The 26018-nt window shown below is 42.5% G+C and overlaps 1 protein-coding gene across 5 annotated transcripts in view; it reads right to left on the reverse strand.

Moving 5' to 3' along the window:
• Nucleotides 1-3804: 3804 nt before the first annotated feature.
• MPPED1 (metallophosphoesterase domain containing 1) overlaps nt 3805-26018 on the reverse strand; it is a 63267-nt gene continuing 41053 nt past the window's right edge. For all 5 annotated transcript variants that reach the window (XM_032106925.1, XM_032106924.1, XM_032106927.1 and 2 more), the window contains exons 5-7: nt 16302-16417; nt 11614-11727; nt 3805-8058 (exon numbers count right to left, since the gene is read on the reverse strand). In XM_032106925.1, coding sequence (XP_031962816.1) covers nt 7940-8058; nt 11614-11727; nt 16302-16417 — 349 coding nt within the window. In that variant the 3' untranslated portion in view covers nt 3805-7939. The remainder of the gene's footprint in view (nt 8059-11613; nt 11728-16301; nt 16418-26018) is intronic.

Consider the following 26018-nt stretch of genomic DNA (forward strand, 5'->3'; position numbering starts at 1 on the left):
AAAAGCCAATAGGGAGCATGAAATATCACCATCACTTCCGAGAGCCCCATTCAAGTAATTTGCTTTCATACATTTTGTTGCTTTCCATCTCCCAGCTTTGAGTTCCTTTTGTTGTTTCTAATAGATAACACCAGCTTCAAAGTTTGGAGCAACTGTTCCTCTTCTGCTGCTGTTGTCCTTTTTTCCTTTATTCCTTTAGAAAATGTTGGGTTTTTTTCTTTTTTTTTCAAGTTAAAAGGGGCTGCTTTAACAATGCATGTCCAGGATCCAGGAGAGACAGGTGTCTTGCACTGTGGCATCCTGAGCTCGTGGAGAGATGGAAGGACCCTTTCCTGACCAGCAAATGCAGCTGCACCCTTTCCCCTCCATCTACCAATCCTTGTGGGCTTGGCAGAGAAAGTCCTGCTATTCTGATTAAGATCTGTGCACTAAAAGCTCCTGCACCTTTATATTAAGGAATGGCATAAGCTTGAAAGCAGTTGGATTAAAAGCAGTTAAGAAATCCCTTACTTTTAACTTCGAAGAGGGCACAGAATTTCTGAGTTTATTGCAGTGTTTGTGAGTGCTTGGTGGTTCCAGCTGTCATGCAACCAGCTCAGTGTTGACTCCAGCACAAACGCACTGACACAGAGCTGCAGGCAGCTGATGAAGTGTCTTCATCATAGTTTGCTGAGTGCCTTGTCTATATTTTCATGATTTATTACTTCCCTGACTTTCTCAGGTGTTAGAAAGAACAATGAATCAATCCAGGCATTTTCAGATGGGGACTGCTAATTGCATGAGCTCTGTTTACCGCTGGAGAGCTGCAGTTTTGACAAGCCTCTTGACCCCATGTTAGTACATATGATTAATTATTGTTAAGGGCATCTGCAGAAACGAACTGGATAGGTAACACCTCAGAGCTATTATTTCTTTCTGAACAAGCAATAAACATAATTATGTTTACACTGTGGTCCAGCCAGAACAGGTGGGGAAAGAAGGTGCTTTTGAAGGTGTGGGGCTAAACCATCACTGCCCAGAGATGGGCATCCAGAGAGCACAGGCTGAAGTGATGGGGGAAGCAAGCTGGAAGCAGCTCCTTCTCTTGACTCCTTGGCAGCTCCACAGCAGCTTTTCCTTTCCTATGTATGTCACTACAGAGCACTGCAAGCAAGGGCAGAGGTTCTGCATCCCCTGGTGTGTGACTGAGGGGTGGAAAGCACCACAAGCAGGCCACAAGGTTATCGGGATGGCAGATGTTTTGCACCATTTCACAGACTGATGGAACAAACTCTGATGCTGTGGACCCCGCTGGGCAATTTTCTCTGGAGGCTTGCCCTGCCCTGCCATGCTTTACCTTGCTGTCCTGCTCTGCCTTTGCTCTGTGTGCTATTGGCATTCATTCCCCCAGAACAGGGCTCTTCCTTCCCAGTGGAGGGAACCTGCCACATATTCACTTACTGGCTCACCCGGAGAGGCTTGGGGTGATGCCAGGAGTTGTCCCCAGGCTCACCCCAAGCAGAAGGACCCGTCTCCTTGTCCTACACCACTCCTGGCTTGTTGCAGGTCTTTAGAGCTAAGGCTGCTGGGGAAAGTGTTGGGGTTTGTCTCTGGGCTCAAAAACAAGGCCAAGATGGGTTGACCCTGGTACTTCACCCTTGAGGAGCCCACAGAGGTATCCAGAGTGGGGGTGTCCATGGTGAGGTCCTTCTCAGGGAGCCCCAACGCAAGTGGTGTGAAGTGGCAGGGACCAACAGGAGTGACCACGGGAAGCAAAGGAGCTGGTGATAAAGGCAGAGTAATCAGTAGCTGACACATGTGAAGCAGCTTTTTAAAATACCACATAACAGACACAACCTGTGCCATGCAACAGCCTTATAAAAGAACAGAAAAAAATAGAAATTCAGGTTTAATTACCCTCTCCACTTAAACTGCTTTATCCTGCATAATTTTATTATTTCTCGAAAATTTGGCCCAGGTCATTATGGTGGGAGGTAAATTTTGCAGGAGACTCTGAAATTTGCCACTGTGGGTAATTACACTGCACAGATGAGAGTATCTCTCTCTGCACAAAGCCCTCCTCAGCACGCTGGAGGTGCAGGGCCGTGCAGGACCTGACCTTGCTGCTTTCTGTCCCTGCCCTTCTGTCTGTTTTGGTAGAGCAGCAGCTCTACCAGGATGAAACAGAAACCCAGCAGGGACAAGCCTCTCTCTGAAGTCCACAGCACACAACACTGGGGCCACCTGGCTCTGTGCCCTGCAGAGACACAGATGGAGTCCCCTACTCCCCTCTATGGGTTCAGCCCCCCACGCCCACCGGCAGGGTCCCCACCAGGACACAGGTAGCCACTCCACTGTGGAAAAGGGAGCACTCATTGAGAGAAGGCTCCTCAGCTTTGAGACCCCTTCTTGCCCTTCCAGTGGCCTCTGTGGAAAGGTTTGTGCCACCAATTTTGATACCTCCTAGTAGTCCCAATTTGCACTTGTCAGTGAGCTGGGCCAGCCCTAGCCCCCACAGCCAGGTTCTAACTGCAGTGGGGAAGGAGCACTTGGGGCTGCACTGGTGGGAGGGTGCTTTAACATCACCTTCAACTCTCCCCAGCCTTCCCTGGGTGTTGGGCAGCTCATGTGGTTGGGCAAAGCATTTTCCTTACTCTGATTTTGAAGCTTGATTCTACCATAAGCCACTGCAACATGTTTATAGCAACCAGCATTTTCCCATCTGGCCCTCCTCAAGTTGCTCATCCCATTCAGAACACAGAAAGAAAGACAAGAGAAATGTAAGGAGAGTACTCAAAACAGCCAGCTTGCCTGGGTTGTTGTTTCCCATGGCTGTCCCCCTGTCCCCGAGGCCACGCAGAGGCAAGACCAGAGTTCTGAGGGAGAGAATGGGCTCTTCTCCCACGGCAGGAAGCATCTGCCCACTCACCAGGCCCACAGGGCCCTGGATGGGAGCAAAGAGCACAAGGGCACGGTGTGCACAGACCCAGTGACATGTGGTGAGGTTAATTGCTCTGCTCAGTCTTAGTCCACTGTGCTCTGGAGAGGGAAGACACTTCACTGGGCCGGGGGAAACAATGCCGACCGATTTGTGCAAAAGAAAAGTCCCTTCCTTTAATCTGTTTGAAAGCTTTTGTGCATCAAAGTCCTGGCCAGAAGAGCTATTGCTGATATAATTGGTGTGGACAATTGCAAAAGTTTTGATAAAGACCTTTGTGGAAGAGCTGTTCATGGGAGGCAAAGAAGGGTCATGGGTTGGGCAGCAGCTAAGACACAAAAACCCCAAAAGCGGGATGAGGGCTCTGCCAATGTCACACAGCTCCATATCCCCCACAGCAGCATCCTCAGCTCCCCACAGGTGGTGGATGAGGTACCCTCAAGCAGCAAAGCCCAACCAGGGATGATGAGGATTGCCAAGGGCACCGCCAAAGCCAGGGGAACAGGACAGAGAGGGGGGAGAAGATCCCCAACATGGACAGAGTGGAAAGGGTGATGGTTGTGGTAAGTCCAGATCAGTTCTCACCTCTTGAAGAGAAAGCCCAGCTAGAGCCATAGGCAGCTCACCACAGTGCTCCACTGGGGGTTACAAATATATGCTATTATCCCAAAAAACTCCTAAAAAATGAAGATATTGGATAAAAGTCAGCAGAGAAAGCAGCAGAGAACTGTGCCTAAATGCTCAGACAGGAGGGATGGATGCTCAGATAGGAGGTCCTCTTCTGGCACTGCTGCCTCTCACCAACTCCCAAATGACACATCATCAAAAAGAGAGGAGGGGAGCGTTTCCGAGATGGGAAAGTAAGAGGGTTAGAAATAGAATCTAGCTAGAATTGAAATTATTTTAATTTCTGGATGAAGTGAGTAAAAAGCAACATAACAGGCAATATACAAAATAACAGATGGCACAAAAGAGGTGCATATAAGTACTCCTATTTTCACTTTTCACGTAAAAAGAGAACAAAGGGACAGTCAATAAACCCAAGCAGCAGCACACGTACAAGGATAAGTGAAATACTGTTGTTCTAATGCACTGTGCATAACCATCCAGGGTGCTCACTGTTCCAAAATACCACTAAAATTGCAGATGCAGAGAGACTTGCAAGAAAGGGACAGGAATGTACCTGAAAGGAAAGACCATTTGCAGTTATATTTGCTCTGTGTGAGTTACTTGAGCAGAAAGCAATAATATGGGTTTTAAGAGAGAAATTCTCACACAAACAGCAATAAATGGGAGGGGGACAAAGATCCCCATGGGCAGATTATTCCAAAAATTGCCTTCTAAGGAATGTCTCGTTCCTCCTTCCTCTGAAGTATTTGCATTGACTGTTGGCAGCTTTCAGTGACTGGAAAAGACAAACCACTTCTTATCTCCTCTGGCTCCCTCCTGCAGCAGAACTAGAGCACTTTCCCACCTGCTGTGTCCACAAGCATGACCCTGAGACAGGGGTTTTGATCCTTCCTGGGGCACCAAAAGCAGCTGCTTGGGTGGGTGCTGAGTTCCAGCCTGCTCCTTCCTTCTAGTCAAAGAACATTTCACATCCTCACCCGTATGTGACTGAGGGAGGTAAAAATAATCTTGTCATGTTTTTTTCCTTTTCATTGACGTGCAGTGATATCTTCCCTATTCATTGCTGAAATGAACCAGAATTAATCTCAGCCAACAATTCTGCCTGGTGATGGGAATGCACATATTAGTGATACACATCAGCACACCTTCCTTCAGGAGAGCTGCTACCTGGATAAATATCAGTGAAGGTCAGCAATGAGGAGGTGGGGCAGGAAACTACTTGAGAGGGCATCCCAAATTTAAATAGAGCTGAGAGTGGCACAGCCACATTTGTGGAAATCTTCCTTTTCACGGCCTTCCTTATCTGAGGTACATCAGAAACTCAGGTCTTTCTGTGCCCACAAAGTTAAAACAAAAATATTCACCTGGCCTTAGCCTCCCTCTCTGTGAAGATGTGTCCTTACACCCAACTCGCAAACTGTCCTTCCCTCAAACGCTGTCCACTCCCAAAGGATGGCATCCCAGTTCCTGACCTCTCCAGAGCTGTGCTGCAGCACTCCCAGGGTAGGCCCCTGCCTCCCAGGCACACCTGGCACTCTCTCCCACCTATTACAGGCAGTGGTGGCTGTTTTCCCCTCTCTCTGCAACCCCAACATCGAGCTGGTAACCCTCTGCAGGAGATGGGGCGGCTGGAAGCTGGGAGACTGAGCAGGGCACCCTCTGCCATCTGTCCCCAGTCCCTCTGCCAGCTGACCCCCCTCCAAAACAACTTTAATGTCCCACAGCCTGGCTCCTGCCCCTGGAGAAGATGGCATTCATTCCAACACAGAGCTGATCACACGAGCTGGACATTAAGAGACCTTATTTTTTGATGTGTGTTTGGTTTTTTTTTTTTAAGACTTTATTTGTCTAACATGCTTGACCAAAAATTACAACACTCAAGTTATGCCAAAATGATTAAATAATCTTTAAGCTTTCATACCTCAAGTACTTTAAATGATATTTTGAAGTAACAGTTGCTTTCATATCCTTTCCACATAAAAATACACAGTATTTGGAAGATACCTTAGGAAAAATTATTTTTAAGAGAATAGTTTATGGTTGACATAGAAATTTTGCTGAGGCTAATAAAAGGACCTCTTCCCCCCACTTTAACATTTAAGTGCCATGAGAGAATGTAAACATTTCAGACTTTAACATACAGCCAATTTCCTGCCACATTTGTTGCAAACCACTTGAATTGTGACTAGCTAAGCCACTTTTATTCTAACCAAGCTATTGTTCATCTTCCCAATGATGACAGGAGTTCATATTCAACTATGAATTTCAGTTCTTACTGATTTAGGAGCTGATCCTGAGATTTCTACACCAGTAGCTCTGACAAAAGTGGCCCCATCTGAATTCATGGCAGACTGCTCATGCACTTGTGAACCACTCACCCAAAAACCACTTGCAGGTGTCACCAATTGTTTTGGGGTTTCATTTTCAGGACAAAAAAGCAGCACATTTGTTTAGACACACAGTCACCCAACAGCTTACAAGAAATGACAGACCTGTGACTTGTCATGTTTTCTGGGGGTCTGGTGGCTTCTTGTGGGTCCACAGCACAAGTCAGTTACCAGGCTCAAACGTCAGCTCCCAGCAGCAGCTGGAAGAGCTGCTGCACATGGGAAGCCAGTGAAAAGCAGAGTTTGTGCCCACCTTGCTCAGAGTCGAAGCTCATGTGGCCTGGTTTTGCAACACAGGTATTTTAAATTGTTTAAGTGTATAATGTACATGTAGCTGCTATGTGAAGCTCACGTTTACATCCATGTAACACACAGAATTCTCCAAGGCATTTGTGCAGTTGTGGGCTATGCACAGACCTGCAACCAACTCTGAGCTGGTAGCGCTGTGGTCTGCCCAGCGTGTGAACAAGATTAATGTCTAGATGCTGTCAGCCCCAAATTCAGGATGTCCACAAGGCAAAAGGATATGTTTGTTAGTTCAAAGCAGAAATCCATTTCTTGCAGGACATGTCTGAAGCCCTTGGTTTTTTTGGTGGCTTTGTAATCAATTCTTAAGCTTCTGCCTAGGACAGGATTGAAATCCCAGCAGCTTCAACACCTCTTCTAACTCTGCAGGAGAGCTGCACGGCAGTACCCTGGCTGTGGACCATCCCAACCAGCTCCCAACACATCCCCTGCTTTGCCTGGAGCCAAAAGCAATGCAACAGATGGGTTTCTACTGGGTTTGTCCTGGGCCTCTCTCAGCAGTGTCCATGAGTGGGCAAACAGCAGTACCAGGTCCCCTGAGGTGACCTCTGCTCTGCACACTTTGGTGTGTACCCATTACTCACAGCCACCCAAAAGTGAGTGTCCAAACTACACCTCAGGATGATGCCTTCCCCTTGACATCTATGTTTCCCAGGGACAAAATGATCACAATGACATTTGACCACTCCTGACCGGAGCCAAATTCAAACCAGTAATCTCATCATTGGCTGCATGTCCCATTAGCAGGTTTTAAACCAATGGTCCCAGTGGGTTTTATTTAAAAAACCATTACTAATCATTGGGTGGGCTCTTTGTGGGTTTTTTCTCTTTTTTTTTTTTTCCTTAAATACAATCACTTATCGCTTTACCATACAAAAACACAGTTATATTTTTTCTTCTTTTTTAAGGGAAATGTCATCCTTTTTTTCTTTAACAGGTGAGGCCAGGTTACAAATTCCTGAGTTTATACTGCACTTAACACAGTCTCCCTTCTTGAATGTTGAGCTGTTTACAGCATGCTGGCAATATGCACCATTTCCCTTGCCATCTGTAATGCCAGATGTAGTAAAACTTCATTTCAGTACAGTGAATTAGGGCCTCTATTGCATTGGTTTTGAATAGATGCAAAGACTTAGACCTGGAGGACTTGGAGAAATAGCTTTCCTCCTGTGACTGGTCATTTGTGCACCATCTTTTATATTTGCCATGTTGATTAAGGGAAAACATCTTTACCATCATTTTTATTTTACCAAGAACTCACTGGAAAACATCTGAAATGAGGAAATCAAATCCTAGTCTAAACACTTACGTTTAAACTGCAAACTTTCTTAAAGAAACACTCCTTTGAAAGACATCGTTCTTTTAATAAGTCCAATATACTGTATGTACAAAAGCCCCTACTAGAGATATATATATATATATAGATATATATATATATGTATTATATATATGTGGAATGCATTCACTTTTCTGTGTTCACAAACATTTTAATGGTGAAATGTTAGTCTTTAATTGTTTCTGGCACCAAAGCGTCTTTGTTGCTTGTCCACTTTTGTTATTCTAAGTTTATCTGTGAAGAGCTAGCAGGGAAAAAAAGAAGGATTTTGCTTTTTTTTGTTGAATGGTTCCCTATTGGGATTCTCAGCCAGCAATATAAAGTTGCTAATGTGTTGGATACAACTTTAAATCCTCATTATAATCATGTGTTCCTTGGAGTAGGTAAGTCAATAACTATAGGCGGATTAAGTGGCTGGTAATTCACAGTGCACACAGATGCATTCACATAGGTGGTGGTTCCATCAGCCATGACACCATAACCTACAAAGGAAGAAAAATTCTGGTTACTCTCATTATTCATTATTATCTTCTTTATTTTTAATTACTTTTATTACACAATGGTAAATGCCACATTTTTTATTACTCAGAAGGAATTTAAAAATTCTCTTCGTGCAAAACATAAATGTTCCCTGAATCAATACCATATTTTTCCTACATCAGAACTTTTAAAATTGTGTAAGAAATGCAAAATGGGCCGTCAGGAGCTAATGGCTATTATCTCTGGCAGCCAGCTCACCAAACCTCCTTAGAAAGACAGATACTTTTCTCTGCAAAGATTTTTTCTTAAAACGTTTTTAGTTTTGGAAAGGATGAGAAGATAGAGCTTAAGCAACTGCAGAACTTTAAGAAACATGCTTCTGATCATTTAGGCTTGCAGTCATCAGTGCAGCAAACTTTGGGCAATTCTAATCTTCCCACCTTTTTTTCCTGCCCTGTGTTGAACATTCTTTAAGCAACCAGTGAAGAAAAAGCATTGCTTCACTAGGGCAAGTACGTGTGCAAGCGCATCCGGGCAGGATTTGCCTAGTAGGAACCTCTTCTTGCTATGCCTTTGAGCTTGTTGATCAAACTTGATGTAAAGTCACTAAAATGCCTGTCCAGGCTGAGAAAAAATGGCTTTATTAATGCACTAACAGACAAGGTGAATTCACACCCTAAAACACTGTACCATTTCTACAGGAGAACACACACGTTCATGTGTCTCACCAGTGGTGAAAAGCTTCAGCTACATCTCATGTCCAGCTAGACACCCAAGGAAAACAATTCCAGAGCTAAATCTGCAGAAAACCAAGCTTTCAGCTCTAATGCCTGTAGAAATACAGTGAAATGCTGTTTCAGAAAGTGAAGAAGAAGCCCCTTGACAGCCCTGATGTTATGAAAAAGCAGACGCATTCTCCATTGTCAAAAATCTTTTAATGAATCACTAGGAAAAAATATAAGCTTGGTTACATGAAAGCTAAAATCTTAATATTGGAAACTTTCACTGAAATATTATGTTCAATATGAAGAACTGCATTCATCATCAGAAATGCATGATTTTGGGGAAATCACTTGGTAGAAAGCATTTGTACTAAGATTCAATCTCACCTTTGATGAAGTTAATAGTGAAATGTATTCATTGCTATATACATACTGAGTTCTAGCTATTCAAATCCTAGGTACCTAGGACCCCATGGTTTTTCTGAGTGCAATTTTGTGTCTTTCAGAAGCATTGAAAGTTGCATAATTTGCAAACAAAGAAACAGTAGCCAAATTCTTTTCTTTTTGGTTCCTTAAAACACCCTGAATAATGCAGAGCCTCCTGCACCTCCCATGGCAAACCCACACTATAATTAGGGACCAGGGTGGGAAAAAACTCTGTCAGGTTCCTGTCACAGGCATTTCTTTAAATCCCTTTCTGTTTGCCACAGAACAACTGTTCTGAGGAAAACACAAAATGCACGGAGGACAGTCAGCACCATGGCTGGGACTTTCTTTCTCCTCAGCTATGTGTTTGGAGAGAACAGAATCAGCCTGCTAACACACTCCTTTTGCTGGAAGATTCCTAATGCTGCAGCTTTCACTTCTGCCCTACTGCTAGCAGAGTTGCCTTGGCCATGACCTCAGTGGAGTACTGGCTGTAATGGGAAAACCAGGATTTTAGCCAGAGCCCCTGCCATGCTGCTTGTCCCTTCCATGGGTGGTTCAGCAGCAAGCCCATGTGCAGAGGTATTTTTGGCAGACATGGTAGTGCAGAGAGGGAATAGGGAAGAAACATCTCTTCTTATAAGCATCTTATAAGCATCTCTTCCCCCCAGATGTTCAATAAATGACTGCTGCAGATGTAGCTATGCTCGCTCAGAGGAAGAACTCATCTGTTCAAATCATGCATTCTCTCTACAAAGTGCAGCTTCGTTTGCACAGGCTGCCTGCAATGGGAATTCTCCTCTGCAGAGATTTAGCATCCCACTGAAAAACAGGCTCTGCAGTTCCCCATTTGTTTTCTCTAAATTATGATAGTTAACAAGAAGAGTACCTTGTTTCTGTGTTTTGATACCTACTGCGCCAACTTCATTAATTCACAGGATTTACCATTCTATGGAGGTGCCATTCTCTTCCCTCGAGAGACAAAGTTGGGCTTGGTTTTAGCAGATGTGATTTTGTTTACCTGCCTGAAGCTTCATGGCTTGCTGTTTGCTTATATCCCCTACAACCCTCTTGGCTTACAATTTCTGAAATGACAATGAGCTTGAACTGCATTCACCACCTCTCTCTGTTGGAATATCAAAGACTGCTCTAGCAGCATTATTTGCTTACTCTGTGATTTAACAGCACTTTGGACATTAACCAGGCATTAACAGGTCACTGCAGATGAGACACATAAGGAAAATGGACCTAATCCTTGAGCTATAAAATAATGATCTTAACATCTTATCCATTAATTTTACACCAGCACCCCTCTCAGCAGTGTCACTTCTAATGTGCCAGGGTGAAAGCCCCCAGCAGCAAGTAAGAGAGGGACTTCTTGGGAAGGGTTCTTCACAAAACCAGAAGTATCTGAAGGCCAGCTTCTCCGGTTTTGCCATTTCTACACTGGTGAGACCCACAGAGATCCTCCAGCAAAGGCTGGAGCAGTCCCAGCAGCAGAAAACTAGCAGTTATGGAGTACCTTTTCCTGCCAGTGAGTTAACACTGCCAAGCACTGAGCAGCTGATAATACACACTCACGTGCCAATGGTTCGCTCCTGCACAGCCCACTGCGTTCTGCTTGGGGTGGGGGCACTGCTTGAAGTCTTGCTGCCTTGCTTTGTGAGCAGGACAGACAGCATCTACCTCTCCCTTTGCCTGGAGATGAACTCCTGCTGTCGCTGACTTCAGCAGAGCATATCTGTCACCATTTACTGGCTTGTGTGAAGGGAACTCAGTTTTTTTCCCCGATAAATACCAAATAGTCAAGAGAACCACTTGTTTTGTCTAGGCATAAAATGTTTCCCCTGCCAAAGCAACTAAATGCATCCATAAATATTTTGGAACTTCTACACAAGTCAGTGGTGGCATCCCTCATGATTTCAACTTCATATACACACTGATGGGGAGAGACAACCTTTATTGTACAATCTTGAAGATCAAGCCTTAGAAGCATCCCTCAAAGCATTCCTACCCCTTTTACAAGCACAGAAGCCGAGACACAGAGATCTGACATGAATTATTGTAAAGCACAGATTCTGCTGAGGAAAATACAATCCCTCCATCCTAATATTTAGTCACCTTCTGCACCTAGTGGACTTGGGTTCTAACTTTAAAACTCACAGTAAAACTTCACTTCCCTGTGAAGGAAGCATTGACCTGTTTTACAGAAGTAGAAAGTGAAAGAGAAACTCAAGTGCAAATACTGAAATGTGGCTATAAGCCGATTTCACCTCTGAATATGCAGCTAAATATGTATCTGAATTCTAGAAGTGCTTCAGTTCAGACATTCAAGTTTGAAAACACTGGTTAAGCCTTCTCTCTTTGTGGTTTCTAAATACATATATATAAAAAGAAATGTGTTCTGACCTTCATGGATATGTCCAAAAACATGAAGCCTTGGCTGTATTCGTCTCTGGACTGTGTTCAGCAGCTCAACACATCCTACCCGTTGCATTTTCTTAGGAACCCAGTCTAGAAAACCTTTGGAAAAGAAAGGAAAGCTTTAAGAGAAGACAGGTAATCCACGAAGTTGTGCTGTTATACAGCACTTTTGAGATTTCATGTCTCATGCCTTTTCACAAACAGCCACAGAAGAACTGAAGTGGCAAAAACTGTGTCTGCCTTGGTAAGCAGAAGAGGAAGGAAAGAAAAATACTGGAGGAAAACCATAAAAGCTCATCTGGATAAAAAGGACTATGATAACTCTTTCCAGTTGTTTTTCAAAGAATAATCACTGCAATCAAAGCATTTTTCACACTGTTGTTCATGGGATAACTCAATGCTTTACCCATTTTTCTTCCTGAAGAGAATGAGGTGCAAAGAGCAGTAAGTCCACAGCGAGCCTCTAAAGAATTTAAATGAACATTTAGCTATTTAAAACCAGTCCTGGGACCTACTTTTTTAGATTGAACACTTGAACTGATGTAACAGAATCTGTGCTGCCAAAAACACAACTATATTGTTAACACATTGAATCCTACAGTAGTGGAGCTCAGGTGAGGAATTTACTGCATGCCCCAAAAATAACATCCTCAAGTTAAACCACTTTATGGCACAGCAAGTCCCACTTGCCTGAACTGATGGATCTCAGATAGGAAGAGAAACTCAGGCCTTTTGCAGAAGATGTATGTAAGTGCTGCATTTATTTGCACAAAAATTGTGCAAAAATCTATTTCTTACAAAAATAGACAGAAATGTTACATCAACTTGCCTCTTTGTCTAAAAATACTGCAGGGGGATGTTTACTGCCAACTGAAGTCTCATGTTTCCTTCCAAGTAGTAGTATAAGGAGGATGTTGTATTGGAGTGTTTGCAACAACCAATCTGTTTTCTTCCTATTGTTCAGTCATTTTCATCAGGCTCAAATTTGGAAACCTAAAAGACAAAATCTTCCTGCTTTTATTTTGTTGTTCTGATATTTTCCCTGCGTGCCTGTCATAGCTTTGCATCTCTTGGATTTGCTGCAGTAGTGTGAATATATTGTGCCTTTAGCCAGAGGTACAGAGCCTGGACCTGGTTTTGATACATTTACTTTTGATGTCCACTCAAGCATGGCTAAGCAGCCAACCAACTGGCTTAAAAGACCAGAATTGTGGTCTTTTCAATTCAAGCTCTTGGAAAAGCTCTCAGATTCACTAGAGCTTCAGGGTAGGTTCACACATTGAGAAATACCTCTGTAGCTGCCAGTGCTTGAAAACTGGGCTCGGTAAACTGTGAGGTTTTATCAAAATGGCAAAAAGTTTGCACTTGTTTCATAGCTACTCGGAGAGCTAAGCTCAATTTTCAGAAAAGAGTTGGGAATGGGGCATCCTAAGTGCCAAAAAGAGGAAGCTCTGATCATGGCCAAAGACTTGAAGGTGTTGCTTGGCACCTGTCAGGGGATGTAGAAAAAGAAAGCCCTGCTGAACTACAGCCAGATTGAGCAATGCTCCCTTCTGCTGAACTCACTTGTGCCATCAAAAGGAGGTGAAAATTCACTGGAGAAAACAGTATTTATAATGTCAAAGTGAGGCCAGCAATTCCTCTGGAATCCAGTCATGCTTTTTTTTTTTAGTAAACATATTATAACCATGGGTTTTACTACTCCAATGATTTGAAACAGTTAATTGTCAAAATGTCTGTGGCAAATATAAAGCCAAAAGTATTTCCACTTCAAAAACTTCACAAACAAAAATCCATAAAATTAACTTCTCCATTAAATTAAGCATTATTTATGTTGAACATGTTTTTGTTTACATGCATTATCACCCTTCTGAAGCCTTCCCATATGTTTGCAGCTTATTATGTACACCTGACTACACAAACTAAGAATAATTGATTACACCTAGCTAACAATTAGAGTTCATCTTAGGGGTTTTTTAATGTTTGGTTACTTGAAACAGGTTTCTGCAGCTGTCAGGAAAGTATAAATCTTTGTCACAGACTATCAAGCAGACAGCTGCAAATGAAGACTTAAAGGTGAAATTAAATTAAAAACAAAGAAAAGAAAGTGAACTTTTGGAAGAGAAATAAAAGAATCATAAATGCAGATCTTTAAGAAACAAAAATATGCTGATATGGAAATGAGCATTAACACTGATCCCATAATCACAAATACTATATTTCATAAGCTATGAAATATATGGCATTTCTTTATGAATAATAATAAGCAGGTTACTAATAAAATGGTCAAAAATAGCTGTTTTAACCTTTGCTTTCTCATCCTGTGTGAACCTCCCAAGTATCCCTGCTCTGGTTTCATCCCAAAGCACTACTCTAAAACAGAAGAGAAAAATTACTTGGATTTTTGTTACATGGCTAAATGAAAAACAAAGTTCATTAACTCTTAATGGTACTTCTGCATCTAAATCAGACCTAAAATCTATGCAATAATGTAGTATTAATTAGCTTAGGAGGATGCACACTTTTCTGAAGTCAGAGAATGAGAAACCAGCACAGAAAATGGATGATGGGCAGAATTTAGGCAGCCATGCTGGATAAAACACCCAGAATTTGCAAGAGGACTGATTGCTATTTATGATCATTAGGAACAACTCTAGTGAGTTGTAGATCAGTAGATCAGAACAACAGGAATCAGCTTTGTGGTTAAAATAATTGGCTGGGAGGGTCAAGGAGGATCCTGTCTCCCAAAAGGTCTGTGGACAGAGCTGCACAATAAGGTGGTTCTGTAAGTTAGGCAAAGTGTTAATTTCTTTGAAGTGTCATATATTAGTTGCCATGGGTGTCAGGGAGACCAACAGCTCCTGCCCTCAGGCAGAGGGTTCTGTGCCTGAGCCACCTATTAATGCATCAGTAAGAGAGAGACAAAGGAACAGGAACTTCTAAAAAAAAAGAAAATTCTTGGGGGATGGTTGAAGATAAAGAATTAAAAAAAAAAAAAAAAAAAGAGAGAGCACATACTGAGCCAAGCAGATGGGAGGAATTCACATTACTCCATTACAATCACTGGAGATGGGTGGCCCTTCCTCAGAATTACTGCAATTACTAATTTACTTTTCAATTACTAAATTTTCTATTAAATTTATTACTAAAGTCTGTCTGTTGAGTGCCAGCTCTGCAGTGCTCTTTAGGGGTCCTCCTCCCTCTGTTGATCCCAGAGGCTACTGGAGAGACCTGGTGGCTAAAGTAGCAAGGTGGTTGAAACTCTCCACTTTCCAACAAGGGATTTCAAGTGAATGTTCACTCAGCTGAAGGCTGGATTGTTTTACAGTTGGTTAGCTGGCTTTAAAAGGGCTTTCTAAGTCTGGAAAAAGCTTCTGAAAAAGTTTTAAATATGACTTATAAATAAAACTGCATGAAAGACACAGCATCATGCCTTGGATTCTGACAGGGATTACCCCCATACTAATGGCTTGGAGCTGATATCTCTTAAGGGCTGAAACACTTAATTTCTGACATCCACTTTTACAATACATGCTCATAGTAAAATCAGTCCATGGCATGGCATGAGACTCCACTTAGGTGAAGAATCAAAACACAACCCCCTAACTGTGAGAAACCCTGCTTACAAAGAACTACTTTCCCCCAGGATTAGTGAGCAGTGGAATGCAAACATGTCTTTCTAAAGAAAACAAAACACAAACCCTTTAGATACTTTCTCCTCCGAGCTCTGAAAGAGAAGAAAGAGTGGAAGACGAGGGTTTTAGCTTCAGGAAATTGGGGAATCTAAAGGTTTAAAGAAACCAACTGCCTTCATCTCACACAAAGCACAGTAAGACTCAGCAGAACACTTGAGCACATGCTTCTTGTTCATGTCCATTTACTAAATTAGCGATAGTCAAACACACATTCCCATTAAATATAGACTGCTATATGTTAAATAGATCGAAAAAAACCTTAAAAGCCTTGAGCTTTCACTGAATCTGGACAAATTTGTGTGATTGTATTATTTCTGTAGCAAAGGTAATGTCAAAATTTTCTAGAAATACAAGAAATCTCTTATTGTAGATAGATAGCTTTTATATCACCTGTATTAATATTTGGGAAATGCATATGCAAAACTATTTCTATTTGATGTGTTCATGTTGCCAAATTGTATTACAGATAAGCAGTTCAACAATCCTGTCCAAAGAACAGGCGAACAATGGGGAGCATCTGGATTTGTGAGGCAGAAGATGCACCAAGTCAGTATGATGAGGAAAAATAGAGATTCTGGGTACTTGTTGGTGGGAGAATGCTATTGCAAGTCAGGGAGAAAGTGATAAAAAATAAGACCCTAATCCTGCATTTCTCTTCAAACAGGCTCCACTCTTTCAATCTAGTAATTTCACCAGTGGCAGATTAGACATATGCATAGGAAAACTAGACCCTGCTTATTTATAAAACTCATTATGGCTTTTTATGTTAAGGTTTTACTTTTTAAGCCATTATTTAATTTAAGCCATTGAGCAGAGGTGACACAGGCAATCATGAGCTGAAGTCCTGGAGCTGCTGAAATCAGTATGCATGTTGCTTTTGACTTTTCTAAGCCAGGATTGCACTGTTTTTCTAAGGAGAGCCATCAGTTACCATATAATCATCTGAAACACACAGCTAAGAGCACTATAATTTCTTACCGAGAGGTGGTCCATGTGTTATAAGAATATCTATTCCATCTGGAATAAGGTTCCATTTCTCTAATAGTGCTTGGCCTCGTGGAAGATTAAAGCCCCAGCCATAAAACCAAGGTTGCCTGCCAAGAGAGGAGGAGAATGTCTTCAGCGGTACTTCCATGTACTGGTTATCTAATTAAAATACTGAGGTTGACTCTTTACTACCATGGAATTTGAAGACACAAATAGCATTCATTTTCTTCTTTGTGTGCACAGTAATCCCCTCTTTCCATACAAGCAGTGTTGTTTAACTTGAATGGCAAATCCATGCAGTCCTCCCCTACTCCACTGTAGACAGCATACAGTAAAATATTCACAGTATTCCTCCAACTACTTACAAGCCCTGGATACCAAGACCTCCATGTGTGGATTATCACACTGACTCTCACAACATTTAGAAGAACAGCTGTCTCAGACACCTACACATGATTTATGTTTCACATTGGCTCCCAGCACATTTGGCCCTTAGCCTGTGACCAGCTGGACAAGGACAGACCCTGGCACCATGACAGATCCTGCTCCAAAGTCAGAGACATCATCTCTGCTGCTTTGTTTCCCTAATTGGATACATCCCATCAGAACAAGAATGCTGCTGCTTCTCTTACAAACAAATTTCTTCTGTCCTCTGGTGTGTTGACTTGCTTTTAAGTAAGACTTTCCATATTCAGGATTTCTTATCAGACAGGCATTTACATTTTTTAAAACGTACTTATGGAGCAGTGCATCATGGAGCAGCAGGACGGTAACACTGCCAGTCAGAACACAATTTATCTTCCTATCCCATTGATTAAAAAGCTATATTTCACAGCAATTATGTCACAGTGTTAAATTATGTCTTGCTGTCTAGGCTCCAATTCTAGGTCATAAAATTGAGGGGTTAGTTTTAGGCTGGAAGTTTTAATAATTTTTTGACTGACATCTTCTGGCCATACCATATTTGAAGAACAATGAACAGAAGGCTTTTCTTCCACAGACAAAAAGAGGCTCAACTACTGATGACTGAAAGGCTTTCTTTCTCATCCCCTGCCTCTTCATCACATGCCCTGGATAACCAGGGTCTTGAGAAACAAGTGTCCCAGAAGAAAAAAAAAAAAAAAGATGAAACTTTGAACATCTGCTTTGAACAGAAGCTGTGATGAGGGAGGTGAAGAAGGTGTGTGAAGAAGAGATGCTAACAGCACTAGCTGTGAAGCACAAATCATGTTCTGAGTAACACTGCTCAGGCCAAGGCAGCTGGCTAAGATAAAGACACATCCCTATATCAGGCCACAAAGTCACACTTTTCTGGTTACCTGTTCAACATTCCAAGCAGCCTTTTCTCAACTTCCTGCTGCCAGGGTCTAGAGGGAGGCGCAGGGGAGACATTATCTCTCTAAAATTTCCTGAAAGGAGGCTTTAGCAAGGTGGGAATCGGGTCTCTTCTCCCAGGTAACAATCAATAGGACAAGAGGAAATGGCCTAAAGTTGCACCAGGGGAGGTTTAGATTGGATATTGGGAAAAATTCTTCACTGATAGGTCAAGCCCTGGCACAGGCTGGCCAGGCCAGCCAGGCCAGTGGCTAAGACACCATGCCTGGAAGCATTTAAAAGATGTGTAGATGTGGCACTTGGGGACATGGTTTAGTGGTGTTAGGTTTATGGCTGGACTTGATCATCTCAAAGGTCTTTTCCTAAACAATTATAGGAGTCTCCTAACTGGCTTATTGTTCAGCAAGGTACCAGCAGTGTTACCATGTGACATTGCCACACAGCAATCATACAAGCTCTGTGGAGCTGGATCAGCCCCTCCTTACATTCAGCTCAGCACTGAGAGAAGGAAAGTATTTTTACCACAGAGGAATGCCTTGAAAACAAAAAACCTGAAGTTTGTGAGGTGCTTGGATATTACAGAAGTGGGAGGCTTCGTAAAAATATACAGTAGTTGGCTTTTTCTAAACTCTTCATCCTTTCCTGCCTTGAGATTGCATTCCACACCTAACATGCCAAGTGTGTTTCTTCACCAAGACAAAAACACACAACTGTTTGGCAAATCATCTGTAGGCCCAGGGTACATTTTCCAGCAGCAATATCTCACTGACAGAAAATATTTTCAAGGACAAATAAGTAGCAAAAGAAGTGCCAGCACAGTAAATCATGGTTTGTAACTCATGGACAGTTTCAGTGGATATACATCCCTGCTTCCACCCCTCACTTGGTCTGGCGCTGTTGGGCTGGGACAGGATTGACCCCGGTTCCCCAATGGGAAGTGAGGGGAGGCAACCATCCCACAGGTATGTCAGACACAGAAAAGAAACTGAGGGGAAAGACCAGTGTTTGCCCAAGAAGCACAGGTCAAAAACTCACAGAATAATTATTTTAAGACTACAGTAAAGCATTTTTAAAGATAAATAATCATGACTGCCACAGGTCTCACCAAAAGCCAGCTTAATCCTGCTGAAATCCAGATGACCACAAACTGCATACGCAGCTGTGAGAGCCTCTGCCTGCCTCTGCCAGGGCTGGACTACACAGGGCCACTTTCTAAAAAAGCCCATTTCCACTTATGAATAGGCATGATCTGCTTATTAAGACAAGAAGCACTTTCCCCCGTCCCTCCCTCCTCCCTCCCTCGCTCCCTTTGTGGTGACTGCAGCGGGGCTGGTAAGTTATGCATGCTGGAGCTGTTCTTTTGTGAAGGGGAGATGTTACAACTTGTGTGATTTGCCATTATGCTGTCTTTTGTGACAATCCCGAGATGGAAGGAAATGTCTGGAATATTTCTGGCAAAAAAAAAAAAAAAAACAAAAAAACAGGTCCAAGAAAGGATTCAGCGGAGGATGTTGGCATGCTTTACATTGGAGAGAAGAAAGACAAATCACACACTTCAATGCCCCCACCCCCAAAGCAAAAACCATCTTTATAAGCACATAGGGATTTTATAAATCCCCAAGTCCCTTCTTCTGAAAATTTATAACAAAACAGCCATCAAAGTTTCTGAGTAGGGAAAAAGCCTTCTTCTCTAATACCCACTAATGAGTCCATGACCTGGGTATCATGCAAAGACAACTTTGTCTAAAATTTGCATTTATGATAGAACCTGAAAACAAAGTTAAATTGTTTATATCAAGCACTGAATTTCTGTATTCCCTGTTAGTGCATACTCAGGAAGAGTGTAATTATTTTTACAATGTATTTTTCAGTAATATTTTACATTTGACAATGAAAATATTGTCATATATGTTCTACAAGAGAAAAATCCACTATTCTCAAAAAAAAAAAGAAACCAACCCAAGAAAAATTTATTTGGCAATTAAAGACATACCTCATTAATGTATTTCACCTTTGAAGTGAAGCACTCATCTGTAGAAATGTACTTTGATTTAGGACTTACCTTTTTCAAATGAACAGTTTGAGTGTCTCCAACACTCTACTGAAATTCAACCATTTTATTATTTTGATAAGAATAATGATTGTCTACATGTAAGACTCCAGAGGAAAAATATATCGGAGGTGAATTTGTTTACAGGACAATTAACCTAATGTTTAAAACACATGCACAAGTTTTGCAGGTCAAATAATCTGCCACACAAAAAGGGCTGAATTATCAGAGTTTGTGCTAGCAGTCGGATGTTGCTTTATGTACTGAATTTCTATCTTTCTGTTCTAAAGTAACCATTGGAATAATTTTCTTACAGAATGATAGTTGCTATGACAACCATAGCAAATTTTCCTTTTCTGAAACAGATGTCTCATTTAGTTGAAAATTAGAATGTGAAAAACCCATGGGAAAAATTAATTCAAACTTTAACAGAACACTGACTACAATGTAATCTCTTATAGGTTAACCCCTTAACATCTTTCTGCACTCCTATAGTAACCTTCTCATAAATTCTAATTAAACCAGTTTAACCTCCTAGGAATGACCTTCTTAGCTATCATTAGCACTTTAGTTGTCTTTGAAAGGATCATTTCTGTTATAATAGTAACAGAAAAAAGTCATACTGAAAAAATAATGGTCAAACATATTACCACCCTAATTATTTATTAGGGTTTTTTTTTCTTTTATTCAGCTACTACTGGAAAGAGCTAACATGTAGCACAAGAATTCTTTTGTCATTTAAATGAGGCTTTACTTAGTTTTACATGTGATCTACTGTAAAAGGTGGTGATGCACCACACATATTTGACCTGCCATTTATGTGAAAACTGAAGGTTTCCCATTTTCAAACCACTGGTACCCATCTCAATCTGACAGGCAGCCATACAAACAAGGGATACTTGACTGAGGAGAACTATCAGTGCACATGGATTTTTCTATTACAAGCAATGAGAGACTGAAATCCGATTCTCCATTACCTTGATTCAATTTAAACGTTTTAACTTAAAGAATGGCTTCCTTCCTTTCCAGTTCAAGGGGACTCTCCACAGTATCTGGGCATCCCTGCAAACAAACAGGGCAGAAAACCAGCGGGCACTCCCAGAAACACCCCCCATGGCACTGCCTGCAGGGCTGGGGGGTGTCAGCTAACACAAGAGCTGCAAGATTTACTGCAGCAGCTGCCTCTAGGCTGCCCAGAGGAGTAACACAAATCTTGCCACCAGTAGGCACCAATTACTCCCTTTGACTTCAAGGGGAAAGCCCAGTACCCACAGAGAGCTCTGGGTGGTTTGACTGAACAGCAGTGGTGTATCGATGGGATTGGTGGGCAGCATCCTGCAAACACTGTGGTAGCAAAAAGTGCAGAACTGAACACAACGTACCCCCCGATTTCTATTGTTTCCTATAATTTTTTTTTTCCTGCAGCTGAAAGGCAAGTCCTCTCACTAGAATTCCTTTGCTTACCAAATAAATTTCAAAGGTTCACAAACACATGTAACTTGCTCCAGTCTTTTCTCCACAACTGTTGTCACTTTTCTTCTACACAAAAATAAACAGATACTGGTTGGTGACTGTCAAGAAGCTCGGTGGGAAAAGAATGGACCAAATCACCTTTCTCTATCTTGCTCCTCTTCCTGAAAAAAGCAAATATTCCCTATATACAAGACTGGACTACCCATCCTGAAAGCCATACTGGCAGGAGTGACTGGTCAAGGGCCATGCAGCACAAAAAGCAGATTCAACAGTGTCAAACATTGGCAAAACTCCAACACATCCTGATTCCCAGCCCAAGAAAACTCAGTGTTGGACATTTAAGTCTAATTTTTCCTGGTCTTGATATAATCTTACTATCATAGCTAGCTACAGTGCTGTGAACATGGGTGTACAGTACTAAACACACTGCTTCCCTTCCCTGTCTGCCTGGTGTTCTGGTTCTTCAGGTGTTCATATTTTTACATTCCTCACCACTGCATAAGCTGGATCTACCCAATCTCTGCATTTGCCTTTAGCCTTTCCTCAGTAAGTAACTAACTATTTTACTGAGTATTTCTATGATTTTTTACTCTACTTTCCCTCCAAGTAAGCATTTCCAAAAGTTCATATTTTGGGGGGGTTTTTTGGTATAGGCCATTTCATCTAAAGTAGTTGTGAAATAACACGAATTTTTCTGTCTTTTCTTCCTTGCATGCAGAATGGCCATCCAAAGCAGAAAGGACAAAAGCAGCTATCAGGCCATTGGTGCTAAGAATGACTGGCAGGGCACTGTTTGTTTATAGGCTTTGAAAATTCATTCAACATCTTGGCATCTGAGCCAAACATAACTGAGATCTAAGGAAAAACAGGTTTCAGAAGTCTTGAGGAGCACGAGAAGATTTATATTACTACTAAATTCCATGTGAGGGAGGCAAGGGTGGTGTGATTTTAGACAACAGCAGTGTGCAAAAAGAATTAAACTATGCAAGAAAGAAATTTAAATTTTCTCATTCTTAATATTGAAACCAGGTCTTTTTTAGTGAAAGGTAAGGCCTTACAACTAATAAATGGAAATTATGCAACTCAGATCCTCTGCTGGACATAACACACAACTCTGCTTCCATGGGGAAGTTTGCCTTACTTGCTTTGCATCCAAGGTTGTCATTCTTGAAACTCTGAATCAAATTAAATTATTGTTTTCACAAAAGGAAAGAAGGATAAAAATCTGAGTATGGCCCTTTGTCAGTAATTATTTCTCCTGCAATTCGAGTTACACATGAAATCATTCATCTTTTGTTTAGTAAAGGATTTCATACAGCTCTGACTGCAAAGAAGAAAGAATGAGCTATGACTAATAGGAACTGATCATTTCTAAACATTAATCTGTTATAAAACAATGAAAAATAAAATGAAATCTACTTTATCTTCATAATAAGAAAACGAGAAGGTAACAGGTAAGGAGTAAAATTAATGAAAGACTGAATTTAAAATATGCCAGTACCAAATGCAGATAGTTTATCTCATTCTGCTGGAAGGCAAATGATAATACCCCATCTGATATTTTTTAAAAATAATAAAACAAACAAAGGTAGAAGCTAATTTGGAATAATGAGTCAAAAGATTCAGTGCTGAGGACGCAGATGTAGAACTGTATAGACCTTCAGTATAGTCTTAGGGATTTCATGCAGAGGTAAGGTCTTGAGTCCCTGACGTGTCACAGACTGTTGCCTCAGTCTCTGATTCTCAGCATGTAAAAATATAGATACAGCCAGGTTATCCAGCCCATAATGCAGGTACTGATAACTGGCAGTCAGAGAAAGAAGGGTTAGGAGAGAAGAGGAGTTAACAGCCCCTCTGTTCACAGAACAGTCACCATCTCATTTTAAATGTAAAACTTGCCATGAATGGGCCAATCTGGAAGGAAAAAAAAACTGAGGCCCAGCTATGCATGGCATCTTTATGGTTATTCACTGTCAGATGCCCAGACAGCTAAAGAAAAAGGATGTTCTTCCACACTTCCAACTAGCTGGTGTTTACTGTAGTCCCCTGCAGGTGTTTGCCATCCTAGGAGCCCTTTTAGGGGCTCTCCCAGATGAAACATGACTAAAATATGTAGGATATGTAATAGGCGCCCTGAGAAACAACAAAAAGGCTCTCAGAGTAGCCACTGAGTTACTGAGCCCTCCAGTTACAGTCAGGCCCAAGAGTTACTCCGTTTAGTAATTCACCAGGTTTACATTCTTGTCTCAAAATACCAGGAGTAATTAGACCATATGGACTAACTGTCTGCCAGTTCTTTTCGGATTTTCCTCGCTTTTTTTTACCTTCTTTTACTTAAAAAATTCAAATCCGCTTTGATTTAAACAAGCATAAAAACACTTCCAAGACTAATAAATTAATGCAACGTGTGCATATATGCATGAAGTGCATTATTTTTCATGTTTCAAATTTTGCAACAGATGAACTTACTTCTTGTTTAAAAAAGCACATACTGATACTTCATATGCCATGTGTCTACCTGAAGTGAACAAAATCCAAGAAATCTTAAATTCCATATTTATGCTTTCCCACAGTCCTAAATTCATTCCACAGTGCAGTCGTGGAAACAAACTGCTGCAATATAACTTTCTATACCAAAAAGCTACATGTTTAACAGCTGTCTTTCAGCTATCTAGGAATCTGAGATACTTTAAAAAATGTACTTGTCTGATGTAAATTACACAATTAGAAATATTTGACGCACACAGGTGCATCCCTGTGTTTTAATATTGAGAGAGGTTTGTCTGAACTCAGGAAAAAAAGAGAGTTTATGACCTTTGGAAGAAGGGCAGGCAACTCAAGAGAACTACAAGGATGTTGTGGGTTATGCAGGGAAAAAAAAGTAGAAGGACCAAATCCCAGATAGAAATTAATCTGTCTACTGCTGTAAAAGACAGTAAAAAAAAATGAATAAATACATCAGCAACAAAAGGATGGCCAAGGAGAATCTCCATCTTTTACTGGTTGCGGGGGGGAAACATAGTGACAAGGACTGAGGAAAAGGCAGAGGTACTCCATGCCTTCTCTGCCTCAGTCTTTAACAGAGAGGTTGTTCTCCTTGTACCCAGCCCCTGAGCTGGAAGACAAGGACAGGGAGCAGATTGGAGCCCCATAATCCAGGGGGAAATAGTCAATGACTGCTACACACTGAGAGACACACACAAATCTACAGGGCTGGACAGGATCCACCCAAGAGCTGTGTGTCATCACATGGCACAGGCAGGGAATCAGCCCCAGCCAACGTGGGTTTGTGACAAGCAGCTCCTGCTTGACCCACCCAAGCTCCTCCTGTGACAGAGTGACCCCTCAGCAGATGAAGGAAAAGCTGTGGATGTGTTTTCCCTGGACTTCAGAAAGCCTTTGGCACTGTCTCCCACACATTCTCCTGGAGACACCGGCTGCTCCCAGCCTGCACAGGACCCTGCCTCACTGGGTGTAAAACCAGGCCCAGGGACTGGTGGGGAATGGAGCCACATCCAGGTGGGGCCGGGCACCAGCAGAGTCCCCAGGGCTCAGTACTGGGGCCAGTCCTGTTTAATATCTTTATTGATGGTCTGGACAAGGGCATGGAGTGCACACCCAGTCAGTTCATGGACAACACCCAGCTGGGTGGGAGTGTGGATCTGCTGGAGGGCAGAAAAGCTCTGCAGAGGGATCTGGACAGGCTGGATCCATGGGCCCAGGCCAATGGTCTGAGGGTCCACAAGGCCAAGGGCCCGGTCCTGCCCTTGGGTCACACCAACCCCCTGCAGCTCCAGGCTGGGGCAGAGGGGCTGGAAAGCTGGGAAAGGCCCTGGGGCTGCTGGGGACAGCGGCTGGACATGAGCCCAGGTGTGCCCAGGGGGCCAAGAGGCCAATGGCACCTGGGCTGTGCCAGCCATGGGGTGGCAGCAGGGCCGGGGCAGTGACTGTCCCCTGTGCTGGGCACTGCTGGGGCCACACCTCAGATCCTGGGGCAGCTCTGGGCCTCTCAAGACAAGAAAGGCATTGAGGGGCTGGAGCGTGTCCAGAGAAGGGAACTGAGCTGGGGAAGGGGCTGGAGCAGCAGGAGGGGCTGAGGGAGCTGGGAAAGGGGCTCAGCCTGGAGCAAAGGAGGCTCAGGGGGGACCTTCTGGCTCTGCACAACTCCCTGACAGGAGGGGGCAACCAGGGGGGATCAGGCTCTGCTCCCAGGGAACAGGGACAGGACAAGAGGAAACGGCCTCAAGCTGTGCCGGGGGGGTGGGTTCAGATTGGACATCAGGAGGAATTTCTTCATGGAAAGGGTGGTCAGGCACTGGAAGGGGCTGCTCAGGAAGGTGGTTGAGTCACCAGCCTTGGAGGTTCAGAAGAGGTGTAGATGTGCTTAGGGACAAGGTTTAGCGTTGGCGCCGGCAGTGCTGAGTTTATGTTTGGACTCGATGATCTTAGAGGTCTTTCCCAATCTAAACAAATCTATGATTGGTTCCAATTTACTCTGCTTTCTTAGTGGTGAAAAAAATCCTCATTCTAATTCATTCTAAAGAATGCTAATTTATTAAATGAAATAATTTATGAACAGCAATTCCAAAGGAAGTGTTCTGATGTTAAGCAGTTTCACAAGTGGTAAATTACTTTTCCCTTTAAAATCCAGTCAGGGAAAAGAGAAAGAACTCAGCTGTGTTACAGTTAATTCCTGTGGCAGTGGTTCTATTTACAGTTCTTCATGTAGAGTCACCATCTCCTTCTCGATGTAGTAACACCTTTACTGTGTCAAAACCTGGGGAAAATGCACACATACAAGCTACCACGGAGTAGGGAGGCTGATTCTCACCAGGTGTAAATGGTTCAAA

The sequence above is a fragment of the Corvus moneduloides genome, chromosome 4 (assembly GCF_009650955.1).
Source record: "Corvus moneduloides isolate bCorMon1 chromosome 4, bCorMon1.pri, whole genome shotgun sequence".
Taxonomy (NCBI): Eukaryota; Metazoa; Chordata; class Aves; order Passeriformes; family Corvidae; genus Corvus; species Corvus moneduloides.